The following is a 24,558-nucleotide window of genomic DNA, read 5'->3' on the forward strand; positions in this document are numbered from 1 at the left end:
TATATGAAAATAAGACCTAAATAGGCTTATATTTGCCTCATAAGAATGGTCCTATGGGAAAAAATGGGTTGGTCCAAATTGGGCTTTTATTTATCCACATAGGAAGGAAAAAAAGGCCCATAACCCAACAATTCTCCCCCTCACGACTATGTGGAGGAGACCGCCATCCCGGCGACCATGCAACAAACTTCAAACTTCCCTCTTGGCAAAGCTTTAGTCATCATATCGGAACCATTGTCATTTGTATGAATCTTTTCAAGCTCAAGCAACTTAGAATCCAACATATCTCGAATTCAATGGTATCTCACATCAATGTGTTTAGACCGACCATGGAACGTAGAATTCTTGTCAAGATGTATAGCACTTTGACTGTCACAATAAAGCACATACCTCTCTTGAGCACAACCAAGTTCCCCCAAGAATCTCTTCATCCAAAGCAATTCTTTACAAGCTTCAACGACAGCAATAAGCTCAGCTTCTGTAGTAGATAGAGCAACACATTTTTGCAACCTAGATTGCCAAGACACAACTCCCCCTGCAAAAGTAACCAAGTACCCTGAAGTGGACTTGCGAGTATCAACATCACCAGCCATGTCTGAATCAGTATAACCACAAAGAATAGGCTTCCCTGTACCAAAACACAAACTTAGACTAGAAGTGCCACAAAGATATCTCATAACCCACTTCACAACATTCCAATGTTCTCTTCCCGGATTAGAAAGAAAACGGCTAACAACTCCAACAGTGTGAGCAATATCCGGTCTTGTACAAACCATCGCATACATCAAACTACCAACAGCTGAAGCATAAGGAACTTTCTTCATATCTTCCTTCTCATCATCATTAGAAGGACACTGTTTCGTGCTCAATTTGAAGTGCATAACTATAGGTGTACTGACAACCTTAGCTTTGTCCATGCTGAATCTGCGAAGTACTTTATGAATGTACTTCTCTTGTGATAATACCAATTTCTTGGCCTTTCTATCATGGACAATCTGCATGCCAAAAATCTGCCTTGCTGGTCCTAAGTCTTTCATAGCAAAAGACTTACTCAACTCTTGCTTCAACTTCTGAATCCTGCAAGTATTATGACCAACAACAAGCATGTCATCAACATGAAGCAACACAATAATAAAGTCACCATCAGAGAACTTTTGCACAAAAACACAATGGTCTGAAGAAGTCTTCTTGAAGCCCTACTGACTCACAAAAGAACCAAACTTCTTGTACCACTGTCTGGGAGCTTATTTCAAACCATACAAGCTCTTCTTCAATTTTCAAACATAATTCTCTTTACCCTTGACTTCAAAACTTTCCGGTTGCTCCATATAAATTTCTTCATCTAAGTCACCATGGAGGAAAGCAGTTTTAACATCCATTTGCTCAACCTCTAAATCTAGACTTGCAGCCAAGCCTAGAACCACACGAATGGATGACATCTTCACAACTGGAGAGAATATCTCATCAAAATCAACTCCCCTTTTCTAATTAAATCCCTTGACAACTAATCTAGCTTTGTACCGTGGAACTGAATTACCATCTTCATGTTTCACCCGAAAAACACACCTGTTTTTCAAAGCTTTTCTGTCTTTAGGTAACTTAACCAAATCAAAGGTATGATTATCATGCAAGGATTTAATCTCATCTTCCATAGCATCAAACCACCTTTCTTTTTCTTCACTTTCCATGGCCTCATCAAGACTCTCAAGTTTCCCCCCGTCAGTCAAGAGTACATACTCATTGGGAGAATAACGAGATGAAGGAATTCTCTCTCTACTAGATCATCTGAGAGAACTCTCTGGAGCATCTATAATTGGTTGTTGGACAACCACATCATCTTGCACTGGAGCATCAACAACATCATGCCGGTCATTCTGAACATGATCACCATCTTCATTATCAACTTGATTTTCATCATTATGAAGATTTTCTTCCGGTGCAATAGTAAAAGGAACTGGATCAACATCAACTAAGCTCTCACTACTCTGAAAATCAGCCTTGTCAGCTTTGTCAAAATCTTCAATTGTTTGGTCTTCAAAGAACACAATATCACGGCTTCTAACAAGTTTCTTCTCAACAGGATCATAGAAATGATAGCCAAATTCATCTTGACCATAACCAATGAAGATACACGGCCTAGTTTTAACATCCAACTTTGACCTTTCATCCTTAGGAACATGTACAAAGGCTTTACACCCAAAGACTCTAAGATGATCATAAGAAACATTCTTACCAGTCCTAACTCTGTCAGGCACATCACCATCTAAAGCAACAGCAGGAGATAAATTGATAACATAAGCAGCAGTATTAAGTGCTTCTGCCCAAAAGGAATCTGACAGCTTAGCATCTGAAAGCATACATCTAACCCTCTCAACTAGAGTTTTGTTCATCCTCTCTGCTAAACCATTTAATTGAGGAGTCTTTGGAGGAGTTTTCTGATGCCTAATACCCTGCTCTCTGCAATATCTATCAAAAGGCCCAATATACTCACCACCATTATCTGAGCAGATGCATTTCAATGTCTTCCCTGTTTGTCTTTCAACCAAGGCCTGAAAACTCTTTAACACAACAAGTACTTGATCCTTGGACTTCAAAGGAAATACCCAGAGTTTGCGAGAATGATCATCAATAAAAGTCACAAAGTAAAGTGCACCACCATGAGATCTTACCTTAAAAGGACCATACAAATCAGAGTGTACCAACTCCAGCAAATCAAGCTTTCTTGAAGGCGGATGACTCTGAAAAGAAACTCTTTTCTGTTTACCGGCTAAGCAATGAACATATTTCTTCAACTTTGCTTGTTTCACTCCAGAAAGCAAATTTTTCTTAGCCAAACTATCAATCCCCTTCTCGCTCATATGACTCAGCCTTCTATGCCATAAATTTGATGAAGTATCATTCTCCACCAAATTTACTGAGTCTCTGGACATGAAGCCCTGAAATACATACAAGTTAGACAACTTGTCACCACGGGCCATAACCATCAAACCTCTAGTAAGCTTCCACTGGCCAACACCAAGTGTATTAACATAACCCTCATCATCAAGATATCCCACAGAAATCAAATTCAAGCGAACATCTGGAGCATGATTGACATTATTGAGAACTAGTTTGGAACTATTGTTACTTTCCAAACAAACTGTCCCAATGCCAATAACTTCAACTTCATGATTATTGCCCATTTTCAACGTTTCAAAATTACCTGGAGTATAAGAAGAAAATAATTCCTTCTTTGGCGTGACATGAGAAGTAGCACCAGAATCCACAAACCACCTAGACTCATCACGAACAAGATTAATGGCATTTGCATCACAAGAAACAAGAAGATCATCATTAGCAACAACAACAACACGATTTTCATTATCGCCTTCTCTCTTTTGTTGTTTCATATCTCTCTTGTGCTTGTAACAATATTTCATGATATGCCCATTCTTGTGGCAATAATCACATGTAATATTCTTGTATTTAGACTTTGACTTGCTTCTACTTTTACCTCTATCATTCTGATATCTCGACTTGTTTCTCCCCCTATCTTCAGTAACCAAAACATCGGAGTGTGAAGCTGAAGAAGATGAGGCTTGAGATCTTCTTCTCATTTCTTCATTCAAGACACCACTCTTAGTATATTCCATGGTTACAACACCACTGGGAGCAGAATTAGTCAAAGAAACTCGAAGAGTTTCCCAAGAGTCTGGTAGAGTATGAAGAAGCCAAAGTCCTTGTATCTCATCATCAAACTTTACACCCATTCCCGACAGCTGGTCAAGAACACCTTGAAAATCATTAATTTGATCAGAAATAGGAGTGCCCTCTTTATACCTGATATTCATTAATTGTTTCAATAGGAATAACTTGTTGTTGCCAGTCTTCGAAGCATAAAGTGTCTCGAGCTTGTCCCACAAACTTTTGGCATATGTCTCATTCACAATATGATTTCTAACATTATCTTCAACCCATTGTCTAATATAGCCACAAACCTGCAGATGCTCAAATTCTCATTCTTCATCATTCAAAGACTGAGGCTTATTAGAAGCAAACACATGTAAATGCATCTTCTTGACAAATAGAAGATCTTTCATCTTGCCTTTCCAAATATGACAGTTATTACCATTTAAACACACCATTTTACTCATATTTGCCTCCATCATTCAAAACGACAATCAACAATAACCAATGCTCTGATACCACTTTGTTGGGAAAGATAAGACACTAACAAAGAATGTCTGACAGGATAACAGCGGAAGAATACCGAAGTCTATACTTTCCCTTCTCGATTTGAACCAAGAGAATACAAACAACCACAAGCAATATGATAGTAAGGCAGTAAGTAATTCAACCAAACAAATATAACAAGGCAATAATAAACCAATCACACAAGACACCAAAATTTACGTAGAAAACCCTTCGATATGAAGAGTAAAAAACCACGGGACCAAAAGCTCCACTATAATAACCAAGAGTTACAATATTTTTCTCCAAAATTGGCCACAAAACAAGTGCCAAACAACGAGCAACAACAAAATAAGATTGCACCAAATCTAGAGAATTAAAGGAGCAAAATCACCAATTTTGCAGCTACTGTTCACGACAGCAAAACTGAAGTTGCAGGCCACCAAATCCAACTCTTTTAGTTCCTAATCAAATATTGAGATGAACATAATATGTTTTCCAAAAATCAGCTCAATCGGATAAGAAACGAAGCGGGAATCGCAATTTGAAGTTGGTTGTTAGGGCTGAATTTTGACTGCGAAAACTGCTCTCTTTCTCTCTTTTTGGCTGCTGAAAAAACTCTCTGTGTATATGAAAATAAGACCTAAATAGGCTTATATTTGCCTCATAAGAATGGGCCTATAGGCAAAAATGGGTTGGTCCAAATTGGGTTTTTATTTATCCACATAGGAAGGGAAAAAGGCCCATAACCCAACAAATGCATGATCCATGATTTCTATACTATGATCATATGATGAAGCTTATGAATTATGAAAGATGAATTTATTAAGATATGCATGTTTCTTTATGAAATTGATTAAGTGATTTAAGGTTTCTTTGAGAGTAAAGCCTCGATATAATAGTTTTGTGAAAGAATTTCTCACATATTGCTCAAAACATGATTGTGAAAGGGGTTTTCTCACAAAGAATTTATAAGGTTGAAAGGTTTTCTCACCTAAGTATAATTAAGATTAAGGATTTATTCTAAATAAACTTTAGTTTGGATTGGTTGCTTAATTGTGTCTTTTCATGGATGACGAAATAAATTGTGATTTATGATTATTCTGTGGGATTTAAGGAGCTATTCTAAATTAACTTTAGTTTGGATTGGTTGCTTAATTGTGTCTTTTCTTCGATGACGAAATAAATTGTGATTTATGATTATTCTGTGGGATTTATACTTAGTATCGAGAGGATATTGAGGTGGAAGCTCTACGATAGTTGATGATCGGGTTTCCAGCAGCAATATCTCTATCCCATAACTATGTGCCACCATATGTTTGTCTTAGAGATCTACGTATTCTCTAGGTTTCTTGTCTCATGAATATACTACTTTTTAAAAAAATATATATATTTTGTTACGCTGGACGCTTTCATCAATAGATTACATTAATTCATAAAAGAAAGCAACTGGTAATGTAATATGTTTTGGTCATAATCTGAGGGATACTCATGTTTTATCTTTAAATTAAGGTTTTTTTTAACTTTTAATATAAGGACTAGAAAATGGTAATTTATTCGTTTAGGGGTTGATAAGTGTCACGTTCCGAGCCTACACCTTGGGGGGGGGGCTACACTCGAGAAGCATTGTTGGCCCCAAGTGGATCCTTGGTCTGGCTTAACTCTTAGCGGAAGATTTTACTCAACAAAGATAAATCGATGTAATAAACTAGAATGTTGTAAAGGAAACATTCAACTGGCCAATAAGGAAAAGTTAAATCTCAACATAATAGAATGAAAATGTAAAGACAAATGAACTAACTAGTTGTCTATGAAGCCTCTAAACTATTTGGGATGTCGAGACAAGACTCCCGATCATCCTAACAACTAAAAATAATAAAGCAATGTAAATAGGGATCCTTCAGAAAGCAAGAAGACTCACCAACTGACTCTAAGTGCTCAAGTGGATTACAGGCGCTTGATGTTGATCCTGGTTACCGTATTTGCATCATAAAACGACACAAGCCAAATGACATCAGTACATTGAATGTAAGAGCATGCAAGGGGAAAACTAAACATGACATAAGCTTGAACTAAAATCTAAAAGAAACACTTACCTCAACTTTACTCAACTCATGGAAAACTAACTCAATGTAGAAATAGCAACAGTAAAGATGCAATTTAATATAAAGCATTTAAAACAGTATGACACAACTCAATATACATATATAATAAAGTAATATAACTCTGCAGAAATTTCTTTAACCGACAACCATCATTATGAGTTATGTCATGATACAACGTCTCGCCCACATTGCCAGAACTATCTTATAACTTGCCGGGATATAAAATGCCTTAATTATATGGATCAACTAGCCTATGTGAAAAGTCATTAAGGAATCATCTAAAAGTATGACCTCTCTAGCCACATTGACTGCATGGTTTATGGAGACATTGAGTTGTTATGAACTCATCCTGACATCGATGTTTAATACTACTCCCAAAATACTCAACTCGTATGTTTAAAAACAAAAATGATTTTTATGGTTTGAGATAATTACTCAAAACCTAGATCAAAGGCTCTCTTGGAAATCTTGTTTAAATGTAAAAATATTTACTTTTTTTTAAAATACTTAGTTCTCATATACTCTTTTGGAAGAAATGAACTTCATTTGTTACTCTTGCTTAACTCAAAACTCAAGTCTTAAAACAACTTTAAAGCATTTGCAAAAGAATTTTTGAAAGGAGTCTAAAAACTTTCTAGATTTGACTCTTGACTTTCCTTGAATTTGAGTTTATGACCCAGATTTGCCAGACTTTTTCCTTTTTCGTTTTCTAGCCCCAATTCACCTATATTCAATTTTTTTTCTCAAATTCTCTTTAAATTTAGATACCTACTAAATGTACACAAGAATCGATTCATAAACGGCTCTTTAATCGACACGATTTCCTTAAGAACTCAACAATCCCATTTTAACTCAAGAAAGAAAGCAAATATTCAAGAATACAATTCAAAATCATCAACTTTCAACTTTCTAGAACGAATTTTGCTAAACTAAACATGATTAGCCCGTAGGTAAACGAACCCAACGCTATGAAAGTCTCACATATCTCTTTATGGTTCAACCCTTGGCAAAATGACTTCGATTCCACAAGAAATCTCCAAGAACGTCTAAACTTCTCTCCTCTTTTCTCTTCTCTCAAAGCCCGAGCATAATTCTTAATTGCTTAAACTGAACTAACTCAGTTTAGACCCCAAATAAATTCCTAAAACCGGAACATATTAATTGGATTATGAAGAAAAACAAAATACCCCTCTAAAATCCGATTGACTTTCTTTATTCGGACATTCCAACTTCAAACGAGCATATCTCCCTCATACGAACTCGAAAACTAACAAACTCAGTGGCGTTGGAAAGATAATTCTAAAACCTTTCATTCAGTATCTCCTAGACCACCTAAATCGTCATGTACCAGGAGTTATGTTAGTTTGAAGTTAACCCAAAACTCATACTTAATTGGCTTACCTTGTCAAACTTTTCAAATTTGCGTATTTCCAAAAAATAATTTCTTTCAAATTCTATTTCCTTCAAATAGTGAGGTGTTACCATTAGTGATTAGTTTTTGATGATTTCTTGCGCATAAACTACTCAAACTAAGGATAAACTAGTTTTGTTGTCAATTTACTATTTTAACCTTGCATTCTTAGCGTTGACTTTTTGGATATGAAATAGAAGTATAACAATATGAATTCATATGGTTATTTTGGTTACGTATTTGATCATATAAGAATCACTCGGAGGCATCAACGTGGAAGGGTAGGTTTATAATTTGACTATTAAACATTGAAAAATGACACATTTAAGTTCTCTTATTACCATTATCCCCTATTAGTTTTACAAATCCCCGAATCTTGCATTTTCACAAATCAGATTAATGTATCAGCACATCAGATTAATGTATCTTACTCATCAAATTAATGTATCTTATGTATCAAATTAATGTATCTCGCACATCAAATTAATGTATGTACATCAGATTAGAGTATCATGTATAAAACGTAATATATCTTACTTAATGATTAATGTATCTCGCGCATTAGATTAATGTATCAGCGCTTATATTATTGTATCGGTTTGAGGGATGTTTGTAATTATAAACTTATAAAGGACAAATAATAATTTTACCTTAGAAGTATGTGATTTTTGTCCTTTGCCCTTAAGTATTTGATTAAGGTAAGTTAAAAGGCTTTCTTTCTTTGACTGATCTTATGAAGTGCTAGTCAGGAATAAACCAGAAATGCAGAGATTAGTGACGTGTTGAATTGTGTTTGGTACGAAATAATCTTTGTAGAAGTACAACTTCAGATTAAAAAAACAACGTGATGTAAAAGAATTTGCTTTAGCAAGCTTGAAATTTCATGCTTAGTGAAGGAAGATCCAATAGCCTCTAAAAACAACCTGACTTTTATTCATTTTCAAATCTATGTTTGCAACTTCATAGTTCACATAGAAACTTAACTGCCGACCTAGGGTTTCTGGTAGCTCCTGCATAGGCAGCAGCTGCGCAGCTATCATGGCTGCTACAACCATTGGACGGCCTCCTTTCGAGGCTGTCCAGCCAGCCCCACCACCCCAAACCACCATATACGCCATTCTTTTCAATTCCAATACTATAGATCCTAAACAATCTGCCCTAATTAACTCAAAGATAATCTTAAAATCAATCGAAATAATTCACGGAGAACCTATATCATATTTTCAATAGAAGAAAGACAAGACTTTATGATCGAAGAGCGATTACGTCAAGCAGTGGTGTTTAAATTATCCCATGGTGCGCCAAATTTGAAGGTATTACTGTCAGTTTTACCGAAACATCTTGGTACCAAAGATAATTTTTTAATTGGCTTACTTGCTCCAAGACAAATTTTGTTGAGGTTTGATCAACATGAAGATTATGTACTAGTTTATCTCGTTCAGTTAACTATCTTCTCTATAATTGAGAGGAGCACCAATGTAGGGTTTTTCCATGGTCCATTGGATATAACCCTAAGAAGGAAACAATGTTAGCTGTGGTTTTAATTTCTTTACCGAACTTATCCTCAGATTTTCTTGCAAATAAATCTCTATTGTCTATAGCATTAGCAATTGGGAAACCAATTGTTAATCTACTCAAATCTAGTCAAGATGTAGCACGGCTAGGGTCGAGGTTATACTTGTCTAATGGAAAAGCTTCCAAATAGTATAAGGTTGTATTTGTGGTAGAAAATATGGTAAGTTGATCGAGGTTTTTCAAGAGATTATATATGATAATCGACCTCTGTATTGCAATTATTGTAAGCACCAAGGTCATGATAAAGATAGTTGCCGTTTGATGTCGACAAGAAACCAAAATTAAAACGAATTAATGATACCATTGAAGTTGCTTTAAAGGGTACTATCGACCTTGAAAAGTATCAAGGTGATGCGAGAGAAATACCAAATGAATAAAGAAAGACTGTAGTTGTTGATCAAAATAAAGTTACTTCTTTAGATCGACAATTGGTTACTTCCACTTTTGGGCAAAATCCTATAGACTTAATAGATGTTAATACAAGTAAATATTGGTGTTCAAATAATTACCGTAAACAAAGGTGATCGCAATAACTTACAGGCTGCTACTAGTGAGGTGCAATCTGAAGGAATATTGATTGTATTAAAGTGTTAACCTAATAAGGGAATACATGAGAGATATATATAGGAGATATAGGAAGGAGTACTAATCCTAATAGGACTAGGATTAAGGAGTACTAATCCTAATAGGACTAGGATTAGTACACAGTAAATACTAATATTATTTTATACTATTTATTTAATACTATCTGTTATTACAATCAAATGATGTTGAGCTAAATTTGATGTCTAATGCAACTAAAATCGCAAGGGGGGACACCAAGAGCCGAGGTTGATGCGCCGCGAGTTGGTTCAGGGAAAAAATTAATGGATTCACACAAAAACTAATGGATATATCTCATGTCGAACATTCTGAAAATTCTGGGCAACATGTATTGCAAGTTGAAAATGATAATCCAACTAAAATTTGGACACTAGTTGCACACAAATATCAACTAATAGTTGGATCCTTGCCCGAGTCAAAATAATTCTCCATATAGTGAAAATGGTCCTAACGAGAATTTTCATGACAATAAGAAGAGGCAAGATATTAATACTACCTCAAGAGACCTGTTATGTTCTAATAGCTTTGAAAAGTTGTTGAAGACTATTGGAAAGCAAGTACGGTTAACAGAACAACGATTTGATTCGAAGAAAATAAGGACTCACCACCTGCTTTGAATAGCAAATTAAGTCCAGAAGCTTCTGTATTTGTGTCTAAATGTGTGCTTGCAAAGAAGAATGAGTCAATGGCTTTAGTGTCAAATACAATTGATTTGGGTGAAAATTCCCTTAATGAAGATGAGGAAGACAACATGCTGGACACATGTCTTGATATAGTGGATAGGGAGGGGATATATCACCTAGGCAACAACGAAGTGGAAGCGACAAAACCAAAAAGAAGTTACATGAAAATCAACATAGTTGGGATGGTAAAATGACTGAGGAGTTTGTTCCAAGAAACCTATCGATGCGACAAGCAAAGGAAAACCATTTGACGATATAAATAGGTTCAACTAGATCCAATAAATTCATATTGCATCTAATTTGTATTAATTTGAATTTAGAAATTGGCAATATGGATATTTGAGCATATGGTATAAATTATTCATTTATTATCAAATTCATCTTGTATTAATAGAAGTATTATCGATTAAGTAACACGTACAAGAATAATAACACACTGACAAATAAAAATGTATTCCCACAATAATGCAAAATGATACAAGAATTACATAAAACTGTGAACTGTATACCAAAATTAATTTGGACATTCATACGTTGACTCCAAATGGAAAAGAAAACTTAAATATAAGCTAATAAACAAAAGATACGAAGGAATAGGTCATCTCTTCTATACTTTTAAGTTCAACTATTCTACTGTAAGAAAACTTCTCTTTTTATTATTTCATCTCTTATGCTTCTATACAAGTATTCTACTATGAGAAAGCTAACTTCAGACTGATATCATTTGTTCTTCTCCTTAGCTAGTTTTTTTATGATATTTCATATCATTATTTAGGAAGAAGATTTTAGAACCGTAGATGAAAAAGGAAAAACAACAATGATCTAGGGACAAGCAAATTGTAGTTATAATTTACTGGTATTTGTAATGATATAATTAATTATCTTTTCACGTATCAAAATTCAATAACGAGACACATTGACATAAATTTTATTTTTGGTTTCAAAATTGAAAGAGTCACTGAATTAGAAGAATTTCAATAATGAGGCACATTGAATCATTACACATAATTTTTATTTTTGATTTCAAAGTTCAAAGAATCACTGGATTGAAAGAGTTTCATACACATTGTTTTGTCTTCTACTTTAATTAAATTAACAAACCTAATCAATTATAATGTCATAACATAAGAATTAAAGTGTGTGTATATATATATATATATATATATATATATATATATATATATATATTTAGCATCCCATAATATTTATATTTATGATATAATAACTAATATATAAAAGTTTTGGCAGCAAAACTAACTTTAGCATCTAAACTATACGAACGTTTAAATACCCCTCTTAATAACTTTCAAGTGAATTAACTACTCCTAAGGGGTGATCCACTCTCTTAAAAGCGAGTGAAAAGTTAAAAATGAAAAAACTGAATTATAAAATTGTACCGTCATTCTTTTATTGGCTAGTATATAAATAATATTTTAAATACTTTTTTTATAAATTAAGTTTTTTAAAAAAAAATGAAATTCTAATTAGGAAGTAAAAAATAAACTGCGGGCCCCATTTTAAAAAAGAAAATAATTTTTTTCTCTCTTTATAATTTTGTTGTCTTCCCCAAATACTTTTCTCTCCATTGAAGCATTCTTATACATTTCTTCACCCATATTAGTCACTTTCTTCATCTTTATCGCCCACCTCTATACCCTACTTCCATTTCATCAGCCTTTTAGTAATCCACAAAATCCAACACTAGCATTGTATTTAATACTTTAATTTCAATATAAACTTTGTTGTTTGAGTGATCCATTTTGTGAAAAAAGGCTACTTTTGGAGTGGGGTGGGGTGGAGAGAGTTCTAAGGAAAAAAATTAATATGTTATTTTTGTTTCAAAAATGGTTAATTGTAAGGAAAAACATACAATCATTAAAGGTTGAAGGATGGGATTTTTTTCAACGAGGACCAGCAATTGTGAAAATGAACGAAGTAGAAAGGAAGAGGCGTAGAAGAGGAGGAATTTAAGCAGTGGGATTCACTTCTTAAAAATATTTAAATTAATAAAAAAATATGGGTTCAACATTTTAATCTTTGATTTTAGAAGATATTTTTTTTAGTTATAAATTAATTTGCATAGAAGAGAAGCTATTTAAAAAGTGGGGCCCACTTGTTAAAATGATTTAAAATTAATAAAAATAGCTCAACATTTTGAATTTCAATTTAAGAAAATGCAATTTTGTAATAAATTAATTGATTGTGTAGTAAATTTTAAAAAGTACTCAAGGAAAAAAGTGAATTAAACAAAAAAGAACAAAAAAATTTAATAATATAATGCTTACATCAATATGATATGGTACTTGCATGACTATAGTGTGACGGGTGAGTGTAGTATTGTTAATAAAAGTAACAAAAGTGGGGCAGGAGAATTTCTTCAAATAAACAAATACATTGCGGGTGAAAAAAGAGAATAACAAAAAGTATTGGGGGTATCAGGGTAATTTTTTTGAAATAGTAAGATGCAGAAAGTGTGATCCATCAGAATACTTATAAACCGAATTTCCCGCCCAAAAGTTGTAAACCGCCATTAACAAACTTTGCAGTTGAGCTTTCCAAAATCCACCATTGAAGATGACAATTCCAATTGTAGCGGTTTCTAGGGAGAAAGAAGAAGTCTCTACTGATCTAAAATCTACCATTGAAGATGTTTCTACTCGTCTACAAGATCTAAAATCCACCATTGAAGCAGTTTCTACTGATCAAAAAGATCTAAAATCCACCGCTGGAGAAGTTTCTACTCATATGGAGGATCTAATATCCGTCATTGAAGAAGTTTCTACTCATCAGAAAGATCTAAAATCCACCATTGAACAAGTTTCTACTGATCAAAAAGATCTAAAGTCCAGCGCTGAAGACGTTTCTGCTCATCTAAAAGATCTGAAATCGGCCATTGAACAAGTTTCTGCTCATCTAAAAGAATTAAATTCACCATTGAAGATGACAACTCCAACTGAAGAGGTTTCTAGGGAGAAAGAAGGAGTCTGCACTCATCCAAAATCCACCATTGAAGAAGTTTCTAGGGAGAAAGGAGAAGCCTCCTCTGATCTAAAATCCGCCATTGAAGAAGTTTCTACTCGTCTAAAAGATCTTAAATCCACCATTGAACAATTTTCTACTGATCAAAAAGATCTAAAATCCACTGCTGAAGAAGTTTCTACTCATATAGAGGATCTAAAATCGGCCATTGAAGAAGTTTCTACTCATCAAAATGATCTAAAATCGGCCATTCAAGAAGTTTTTATTCATCAAAAAGATCTAAAATCCACCACTGAAGAAGTTTCTGCTCATCTGAAAGATCTAAAATCCGCCATTGAAGAAGTTTCTACTCATCTAAAAGAATCCAATCCACCATTGAAGATGAGCACTCCAACTGAAGAGGTTTCTAGGGAGAAAGAAGAAGTCTCCACTGATCTAAATTCCAGCATTAAAGAAGTTTCTACTCATCTAAAAAAATCCAACGAGGATTGGATTTCAATTATGTCTAAACTGGTGGAATGCCTCGACGAGTTTTGCGACCACCATTTCCCGTCAACTACAGAACAAAAAATCTCTGACATCAAGCTTCAAATTGGTTTGTGCATCAAAGTCCTTGAATCAGTTCCTGCAGGTATAGATTATCCAGAAGAAGAAAAAAATGCATTCAATTTAATTTATGGAGTGAGTTTAAGTGGTATGAATTCGTGCAGAGAAGAAGGAATTAAGTCATGAACGTGCAATGTTCGAGTATATAAAAGGAAGGATATTTAATGCAATTCCTGATGTTTACAAGGAGGAAGCAGAGTATCATCTAGTGAACGCGGTAACTGAAAGAAGAATTACATATTTGAATTTGTGTTTGGTTTATTTCTTACTGTTAATTTTATCTACCAGACTCAATTGAATCCGCTTTTGCTGGAAGCTTGGGATTGCCTGGGCTGTTGCTTTTCCAAGAAAGGGGAATACCAAAGAGCTAAAAAGTGCTATAAGTTTGTCCTTCATATGGTCATATTTCGCTGCTTCTTTAGTACTTAACTATTCTGTTCTTTAAACTTCAAACGCTCCCTTCATTGAATGGATTCTTCCTCCTTTATTTGATTTAGGCTGCAGAAAATAGCATAATTTTACGTCGAATTGCATATCTTGAACTGAAGTTTGCACAAGGTGAATTCTTCTGTTTTTTTTAACGTTAATTTACTTTGTTCCAAGGAGAATCTCAAGCATTTTATTTGCTTAATTGGATTATGATTTCTACCATTTTCAATTTAAAATATTCATTTAACTAAACAAAGCAATTTTTTTAACGAGTTTTCAAAGTTGTGTTGCAAAATTAAATTTTGAAATTTGATCTTTTTAAATATCTACAGTAATATTTTATTCTTTCACTAATTAAGTTTGTTGTAAAAATTTCTCAATAAATTTCTATATTTACATGGCATAAAAAATAATTTATTTTATCATATCAATATTTTTTTTTGATAATAAATTTGGTTAAGTGATTTTATTGATAAAAATATTTAAGTTAAGTGTAAAATAAACTTTAGTGACTTTACTATATAAATTATCAAAGTTGAATCACCTCTGACATATTAACTCTAATAATAACTCATGGAGAAAATTCAGAACTTAAGTGACTTCACTATATATATATATGTACACACACTTTTTTCTTAGTGGCTGCTGCTATCTGTTCATCTGATTGTATATCTATTTCATAGTTTCTTCAAATTCAGCCTAGACTGCCTGGCACATTGACAAATGCATCAAGTATGCCCAAAAGACACTCGTTCTAGATAGCATGGATGGAGCTTGTTTATGTAAGACTTCTGAACAGAATCTATTTAAAAAAGGCTTTAATCACTCACCTCTGAGATTCTCTGATATTGTGTCATAAACATTCCCTGCTTTAGCACTCTCAGCTTCGCCAATTCACTAAATGTTTACTTGGTGTTTGTCAATGATTTTTTTCACCATTCACATTTTGTATAGCTATAGTTAAGAAGTAGCATACAATTACATTGAAGACAGATTAAGGTGCAGAAATTACATACTTTGGTTCATGGAACCATGAAGTAGCATAAGCGCAGTACCTGGAATTTTCTTAAGTATATACTTGTGAAAACATGCAAATGTCCTGCTTTACTATAAAGTGTATGTTATTCTTGGATCTTTAGCTAGTATCTGCACACAGTTTTAGCTATAATAAATATTTTGATAAAAATCCAATTCCTTCAATGAGCTTCATTTGGTTGATAGACATCTTAGGATGCGCATATTTCACTTCCTTTATTTTGAATGGAGGATGGTATTACAATACTCTTCTACTGGCATTAGAGGCACTCGAAGAAGCTGTAAGTTCTTACAATCTTGTCTCTGTATATTTATTTCCCGTTATTTTAACATGAAATATATGTTTACAGTATTAGCTCCCTGCAAGCCTTGTTCTTTTAGATACTTGGAAGTTTCATCTGATTTTCTACCCAATTTCAGAAAAAAATTGATGCAATGAAGTCAAACCCATATTTTGATTACGACTATAGCAGGGTAAGTTGTTGAAAACAACAAGAATTTCACTTATGAACTGTTGTATCATATATAGGATATTTCAAAGCACAATGTTCTCAATTGTTGCTAATTATCACCTAGTATTTTTATGATGGTGTTCTTAAAGAACAATAGTTAGAAAAACTAAATGATCAACAGGTTGCAGATAAGGCCTCTAAATAAGCTTGGCACTCTTAGTGTTTTTGAGAATCATTAGGATCTATGTTGATATATAAAGATTCAAAGGAATGAAAGTTGGTAAACTAAAGGAAAAGTCATGATTAGAAATAGAAGCATTCTTTTATAAAATATGACATACACAGGTCGTACTTGAACCAAACATGAGGATACAGGTTGAAAGATCAGTTAAATGACTATTACAAGATCTGAAGAGATCATAGACATGTTGAATTGAGTTCAGTACAAAATAATCTATATAGAAGATCAAGTGTGTATAGGGAAGTCCAACTTCAAATTAGAAAAGAAGTCTGATTTAAAAGAATTGGCTTCAGCAAGCTTGAAAGGTTTTATGCTTCGTAAAGAAAACTCACTTTTATTCATCTTCAAATTTTATGTTTGCACATATGATGATATCTTAAACATAGACTTCACCTACCCCCTTCTAAAATTCAATGCCATAATATTTGTTTTCTCAGGTGAATAGATTTGTGGAGAACTACAAGGGCTCCCTAATTGGATTTTCAGATGCTGCACTAAAGAATCCTGCGAGTGATGCCTCACATCAAGTGAAACTGACGCTCGAGCTTCTTGAAAAATTAGAAAGATTACTTAAGGTAAGATTATTCGATTGTGGTTATTTTATGTAAAGCATCCGCAGGTGATATTATAATCCATTGCATTAAGAATGTCTTGGTTGATGACATTAGAATCATAAGTGAAGTGAGTATGATGAAAGGTGCTTTGTTTCCAGCAAATATACAAAGTTAGGCCTCTGATAACTACTTACAAGAGGTATTCGAGGAGTCACACTCCCTGTAATTGTACATGTGACCTCTCCAACATGGCACAGTGGAGTGCTTTGATGTATTCACACATACCTGTCACTAGTATGGAACTCCAACCTATTTAAACACTAATTTTATCAGCAGAATTACCAAAGAAAGATATCTGTTCCTGCTATAATAAGAATGTACGATGAGGTGGTCCTTTAAGATGGCCTTTGAGAACCATTCATTATCTACAAAGTTCTGCTGTGTTTAACTTTAGCTAACAAGTATTAATGATAGCTAGGGGGAAGATATAACATGAAATTTGGTTTTATGGCATGAACAGAAAAACACCAAAAGATAGTCATGCTTTTCCATGATTTCTATAATTGTTTTGATGTGTAGGTTTGAGGTTCAGTTGATTGAGTGATTCTCGTAAAATTGCCAAATAAGTAGAGGCTAGGAAACTGCAATGCAGCTAAGATTATGTGGAATGAAGAGCTGTTTGGACATAAATATCCAAGTTGGGTATCTAACCTAGTAATACAATTTGTATCATTGGGCTAAAATAGATCATGAGATCAACTTGGTAACTCTACTATGACTACCTCAGAAAGCTTTGTAAATTTTCTCCTACTTGATGGATTTTTTTCAGAATTCTTTTCACTTACTACAACAGAACAACAACATGCTAAGTGAAATCCCACGAAGTGGGATCTTGGAAGGATTAGAGTGTACAGACTTACCACTACAAATAGTTGCAAATTTACTCATGCATTAAGCATAAGGCGTATCTAAAAGAACAAGATGTGTCTAATAGAAAAGGAGATGAGGTACTGACCATATCTTGTGTCCTTCAAATAGTTGTTCAAAATAATGAAACTGAGCAGGAGCATAGCCCTGTATTAACTGAAAGGTGCCTCGGCTGACATTTTAATTGTTTCTTCTTCATTCATTTCTTGATTTTTTTCGAGAAATAGGAAAGTTATGATATAGTTTTTAAGAAATAATGCCTTAAGATTCTCAGTTGTTAAATGCTTTCTTCTTTTGAAGCTGTTAAGAAATTAGGAATCAGATTGTGAAGGATGCATTTGAATTATGTGATCCTTCTTTTCAGGGTAAGCGTAATGACAAGAATAAGGGGAAGAGTAAGGGAAAGAGTAAGGGAAAGAGTAAAGGAAAGAGTACTGAAACAAGCTTGCCTGACCGGATCCAGTCACTTGCTAATATTGATTGCAAGGCTTTACATTCTTAACTGTAAACAATGAGGTATATGATTCAGCAATTTTTCTATTAGTTGAGGTAATGTGTTTCCTCGCAGTGAATCCTTCATACAAGAGAGCAACCATGGATCTCTTAACTGAAGGCCTTAACGAACAGATTGAGGTTGTAGCAGTAGTACGGTGCTTAGTTGAGTATGGGTATATTGGTCCATTGTAAGTTACTTCATCTTGGAGGAACCCACACGAGTTGATCATTTTCAGAATTTCCTTTAGAAGTGAAGTTACTTGTCTGTGCAGCCCTACTTTATGCTTACATACTTATTTCTAAATGTGTACTCTTATTCTACAGATACTATATGCTCTGTGACTCTGATGAGAAAAGTTTTGTACTTACAATGTTCGGCATACAGAAGGAAGCAGTAAGCACTACCTTATGCTGTTTTAATGTTTGTTGGTACATTTATCCATTAAGATCTTAATTCCTAGAAAAAAAATGGTCAAAGTAGAGTATCTTGAAGAAACTGAGATAAGAAAATCAACAAATAAATTTCAGATATTGACACGTTAGTTTGCTGCTAAACTGCTGCAGCACTACATGCCTAAGAATAAGTGAAGGATCTTTCCTCCCTTCTGTCACTTCCTGGATGATAAGTAAGATGAAGGGGAAACACCTCACTTCTTTAATACGTAACCAAACACTAAAGATAAAGAGAGAATAAATGTCATATCTTTGAATATTTATCGTACTTCAGATTTTCATAGTGACGTATAGCCTACCATATTCCTATTAAGAAGGAATAAGAAGATGAAAAAACATAAATGAAGCGTCTTTTAGGTTGATACTGCAAGCACAAAAAGAATCAAAAAGGAAAATAAGTGAAAATGACACACGAACTAGATTTTCACATCATTACTTAACGAACTACTCTTGTTGACAGATTAAACAAGGAGATCAGGTCACACTATTGGAGCCCATTTGCAAATTTATTGATTTTGAATGGGAAGGAAAGGTAAAATCGTTATAATATCTGTGGTATTTCAGATGCAATTCTATTCCAAATGTCATTTTACTTTCTATACACATTATAATACGTCAGGGAAGGGTGTACTTGAGCCTCTTGCAGTTGTAATTTGGTGTCAATGGTAAATTAACAGGTTACCATCAATAGGGCGTTAATCTCTTCTTTTCTTGGTTGTACCTAATTGGAAGTAGAGAGTCTTCCCTAAACAGGAACATAAAGCAATTTCTTGCTAGTTCTGAAGTCATGTCAATCATTTGCTTTGCTTGTGTGATTTATAATAATCTGCTTCACACCTCACTAATTTGTTATTTTTACTGCAGCACTATCAATTCAAGTCTGTGAGAGTTAATTTTCTGAAACAAGTCCTTGTAAATGGAAATGCCCTGTCTCCTAATTTTGCCATGCCTGAATCAATGTAATACGCATAACTGAGGGAAAAATACTCGTCTATTGCGTGCAGATGTGGGAACTTCAAATGAGATAAAACTGTATATTTTTGACAATGTCGTATTATTCTGCTTTGCCAGATTCATCAGTGTATACCTATAAACAAACTCCTTAGTCATTTAGCAAACCAACTATTTTTTTTAGGAGAAATTATATGCATTCGTAGATGCATTTGCAAAACAATAATTCAACATATCATCTTCCCTCATCTTCCTCAAAGGACTCCTCGTCTTGTAGGTTAGCAAATCTATTTGTCAATAGAGAACTATTACATACCAACATCTTGTAGTTGCTTGTTTGTGTTAATAGATGTAAGAGAAGTCAACTTCTTAACATCAGAATTCACCAATGCATCAAAAAGCTCTTCGTCGTCTAGAACTTTTGAACATTAGTACCTGTTAAAATCAGTTGTCACCTTATATGTAATGGAGATGAATCAGCGGAAATGCCACTACCCTTAGGAACAAATATTGGTACTTCGCGGCTCAATTTTCTATGAGGTATGGCATGTTTGTCCTCTTCTTTGATCCACCCGATCAGCCCATCGACTCTCACTTGTAACACCTTTTTTCTGGCTAGTAGTGATCAAATTATTTGTTGAAATAACTCAAGAGATTGAAACAATTGGTAAAGCATGAGAGTTAATCATATTCAACTTACGATCATCATGAAGCTTAATTGGAGAGGCTCTTGGAGAAATAATTTGAGCTCCAACATCAATCATCACCCCTGCTTAATCAACTATATCAAATTGCCCAAGTTCTCTTATTTACGCCACATCTTCAATCCAAAGCATTTCAGAAGCGACTTGTGATGCAACAACTAAAATCCGTTCATGCAATGCACCTGCAGCTTCGTGAAGCAATTTCTTGCTATTTCTGAAGTCATGTCAATCACTTTCTTTGTAGTAGCATGATAATTTAGTCGCTGCCCAACTTCAATTCGACATATTTTCTGTCCAGAACTTTTCCAGTTCTGATGTTGAAATCGAATTCCAATCAAGCATCTACCCTGCATTGATCTTCACTCAAATTACACATGTATCACCTTATTTGTACCCTTGGACCTTATCCGATTATGGCTTCTGGTTAGTATTGTTAAATATTTGTCGTGCAAAATTTGTTTTTCCATCAAAATAACTTCAACAAATTTCATACAAATGATGAAATATACAATATGAAGTTAAATAAATTTTGAGAACAATTTATTTAAATCCACTGAGTTTCCTTAAGAAAATTATTCCCCTCAAGTACCTGAGGTTATGGAATATTTCCTCTCAAAATAAAATGATTCACGACAAATAAATAGTGGTACCTCAAAGTTGTTGTCGGGTGAACCACTCAATGACTTGTAATCACACTTGAAGTTTTTGAAAAAGCAAAATCTTTTTTTTCCTTACTATGTAGTGTTTTTCTTCTTATAAACTTGTTTCAAAACTTATGTCTATGTCTGAGAAAAGTTGAGATATTTATAGTCTATAGGCGAACACAATGATTCATGCATGACATGTGAAAAGGCAGCCTAAAAGTACGATAAGGTTGCATTTATCTTTCATGAAAATTCATGAATGAAATAACTTAATTCATACTTGCAACACCCGATCTTTATTCTATGTATCATTATTTATTCACACATTATACAATGAATTCAAAAATTTCCCCACATAAACGAAAAATGGTTATAACATGAAAGATAGATATACACGGACTCGTGTGTTATTATAAACAAAGACTACTTGCATCGGGATAAGTGGGTTTCCCTTTGAACAATCTGTAATGAACTTATATCGAATGCATTTGATCAATCGCTAGATGCAATATCTTTGAATTGTCGAACTTGAATGTACACCTAGACAATATAAGTTAAACAACAAGACTTTACCATCTATGATTCTCGCAATTTTGCTCGTTTCAGGCATGAACACTTTCTGATTTCATGAGAGCTTAGAGAATCAACATTTACTAACATTCTCCTTGAAGCGCCTTCCACTTCACTTCCACTCTCGTAGAGAAACTATTTGGTCATGCCTTGCCAAACTTAGAAGCCTTTAAAAAACTTCAATATAGTCTTTATCATTGGTTACTAAGCCTATCTTCATTATGAAAATGGATTTGATTATTTTACAATGTTGGACCGTCAAACACAACTTTATTTGATCTCTTTGAACCTAGCTTTTGGGATCTTTAGTTTGTTAGGTAGAGTTATTATCATGCTTGACTTGTTCTATGCCTTAAACTCATCCTCTTAAATGACCTTTCAACTCCCTCTCTAATTAGGCATTTTGTAAGTGAATCTGATACGTTATCTTTTGATCTTACATAGTCAATTGTGATAATTTCACTAGAGTAGTTCTCTGATTGTCACGACTGGAATCTAGACCCCAGACGAGACCGGCGTCGTTGACCTCTCAGAGGTCGCAAACAAGCCTACTTACGTCATTCTTACTTTACATAGGTTAATTTTAGCGGAAAATTTGAAATATTTTATTCTTTAATCATACTTGCTAAACATTCTTAATATTTCATAATCGTTCATCATAAACCATCTAACATTTAAGAGATAAGCAATTGAAAGAAATAATTCATTAAGTATTAATTGTATATCGGCCAAAATAGCACCTATACAAAGTCTGAACCAAAACAGGAGAGAAACGCTAGTGAAACATGCTCCACTAGCTCAACTCTAAAACTACGCTAGAATGTAAAACAGTAGCATCCTCGAAAGCATGAGGACCTACCAAACTCCGGATGAATGCTGACGTCCGGATAGCTGCAACAACGAACCTGTAGCTCTACCGTCCACCTGTGCCTGCACCTAAAAGTAGATGTTTGTATGGAATTAGTACACACTTGTACTAAGTATGGATATATGCAAGCACACACCAAGGACATGCATGAGGAAGAATAGATCTTTCCTAACAACATGATGTTTGAAAGTCAAGTCAGTGGACTTGCTAAATTGAGATTGAGAAAGTTATGCCATGAGAGTGACATGCATCATTATAATCATTGTACTACACAAAATACATAACATCTTCATATAGCACATAACATATAACACGTAGTTTCTTTCATATTATTCATTCATATGCCATGAGACCTTATTATCATAGACTTAACCTTAAGACTTTCCAAAATGAGGGCTCAACATATGGGACCTCAACTAGGGAGCCTTCTTTAGCAAACACAGAGTATGCTTCATTCATTCATACGTATCTCATTTCAATTCATTCATAGGCCAGTGCGAACACCAGCTATACCTAGGATGTAGTTTAAGACTTTCATCGGGTTTGCTGTGCAATGATCAAGAATAACCTAATGTCATTACCTGAATCTAGCTCACCTCTTGATTATCCTATCCTAACACCTTTGGTATCATTCATTTCTTTATATGATTCGTTTGAGGTTGGCCTCATTCATTCATTGGGAACTTTAACTTTAACGGACATAGATCATGTGAGCATCATGAAATCCAGTGTCTCCCCCACACCGAAAAGAGGTGGAATCACTGGCCAAAGCGATTCAATAACATGCTAGCGTATATGGGAATTTAACCCCGCCAGATCCCTATAGTAGCGATATAGGTTCAAAGACTAGGAGATGTATGGAGACCCATACCCGGCAAGCCAGACAGTCTCATCTCATGAGAGTTACGTGAACCTCCACCCTTCCCGAAAGAAGGCATCACCGCTCATAGCTAGCCTATCGTTGCTCAGTATAAAGTTCCATTACATTCAACTCACACATCATGGAAGCTGGCTTCTAGTATGAGGACATCATAGCTCAATAGATGATTTCTCATCTCATCATTAGTATTAAGTGTTTTAAACTCAATATTTTTCATTAGAGTGTTCATAGAGACTGGTCTCTTCATTATCTTACACTCTCATTGGTGAGTACGTGTTGGTAACATTTACTTAGGCTCATTTGAGGTTTGAGGTTGCTTTCATCATATACATTAACCTCGCATCATGATTGTCACCATATTCTTCATTTCATTACGTATATCTTAGGTTCACTTATTCTTGAACGTATGTTAAACTTATGTGTCTATACATACAAACCATGAGGCTTCATTTATAATTCGTTAAGTGATTCTTATTTTCCTAAGATTATCTATTACAAGACTTATGTATCTTCTATATATACCAAGATCTTGATTTTTGATCTAAGTAGATGGCATGAATCTTGAATATTTTACTCACGTATGACTTATGATCATTACGGAGATTTGGGTACAGGCACCCGGCTCTTGAATCACTTGGATATCGTGTATATTTTTCATTAATTTTATTTCTAGTATTCATAACATTAGAACTGTAAATTAAATCTCAACATCTTCATGAAATGATTTATTTTCTAATTTAATTAACATTCCAACTTAAATCTCAACATCTTCATGAAATAATGAATTTTCTATATTAATTAGAATTCTAACTTAAATCTCAACATTTACATGAAAGAAATAAATTTTCTATTTTAAATAAAATTCTAAATTAAATACCAACATTTACATGAAAGAATTAATATTCTTTTTTATTTAGAATTCTAATTTAAATCACAATATTCACATGAAGGGATAAAGTTTCTATTTTAATTTTTACTATTAATTAACTGAAAGGTTGGGGGTTCGAGCCCCAACAACCCCTTTGATTTTTAGAATTAAGTTTACTACAATAGGGAGGTTGTGGGTTCGAACCCCCACAACCCCCTTATTTTCTTTTAATTTTCGCTGAAGAGAGGAGGCTGTGAGGTGGTGGGTTCGAACCCCCACAGCCCCACAGTCACGATCCAAAACCGGGCCGCGACTGGCACCCACACTTACCCTCCTATGTGAGCAAACCAACCAA

The 24,558-nt window shown here is 34.2% G+C and overlaps 1 protein-coding gene across 2 annotated transcripts; it reads left to right on the top strand.

Moving 5' to 3' along the window:
- The first annotated feature begins 8,201 nt into the window (after positions 1 to 8,201).
- LOC101258508 (uncharacterized) lies at positions 8,202 to 19,984 on the top strand. Of its 2 annotated transcripts, XM_019212169.3 has the most exons (12): positions 8,203 to 14,157; positions 14,237 to 14,349; positions 14,421 to 14,531; positions 14,630 to 14,690; positions 15,245 to 15,343; positions 15,783 to 15,877; positions 16,017 to 16,070; positions 16,727 to 16,864; positions 18,135 to 18,453; positions 18,590 to 18,659; positions 19,179 to 19,250; positions 19,583 to 19,984. In XM_019212169.3, the coding sequence occupies exons 1-5, from the start codon at positions 13,122 to 13,124 to the stop codon at positions 15,262 to 15,264; spliced, it is 1,341 nt and encodes a 446-aa protein (XP_019067714.2). In that variant the 5' UTR covers positions 8,203 to 13,121; the 3' UTR covers positions 15,265 to 15,343; positions 15,783 to 15,877; positions 16,017 to 16,070; positions 16,727 to 16,864; positions 18,135 to 18,453; positions 18,590 to 18,659; positions 19,179 to 19,250; positions 19,583 to 19,984. The 2 variants fall into 2 exon arrangements, with proteins under 2 accessions (XP_069149439.1, XP_019067714.2); XM_069293338.1 differs by having other exon boundaries at positions 8,202 to 14,157; positions 14,421 to 14,506; positions 15,245 to 15,877.
- Positions 19,985 to 24,558: the final 4,574 nt, after the last annotated feature.

Source organism: Solanum lycopersicum, chromosome 2 (assembly GCF_036512215.1).
Source record: "Solanum lycopersicum chromosome 2, SLM_r2.1".
Taxonomy (NCBI): Eukaryota; Viridiplantae; Streptophyta; class Magnoliopsida; order Solanales; family Solanaceae; genus Solanum; species Solanum lycopersicum.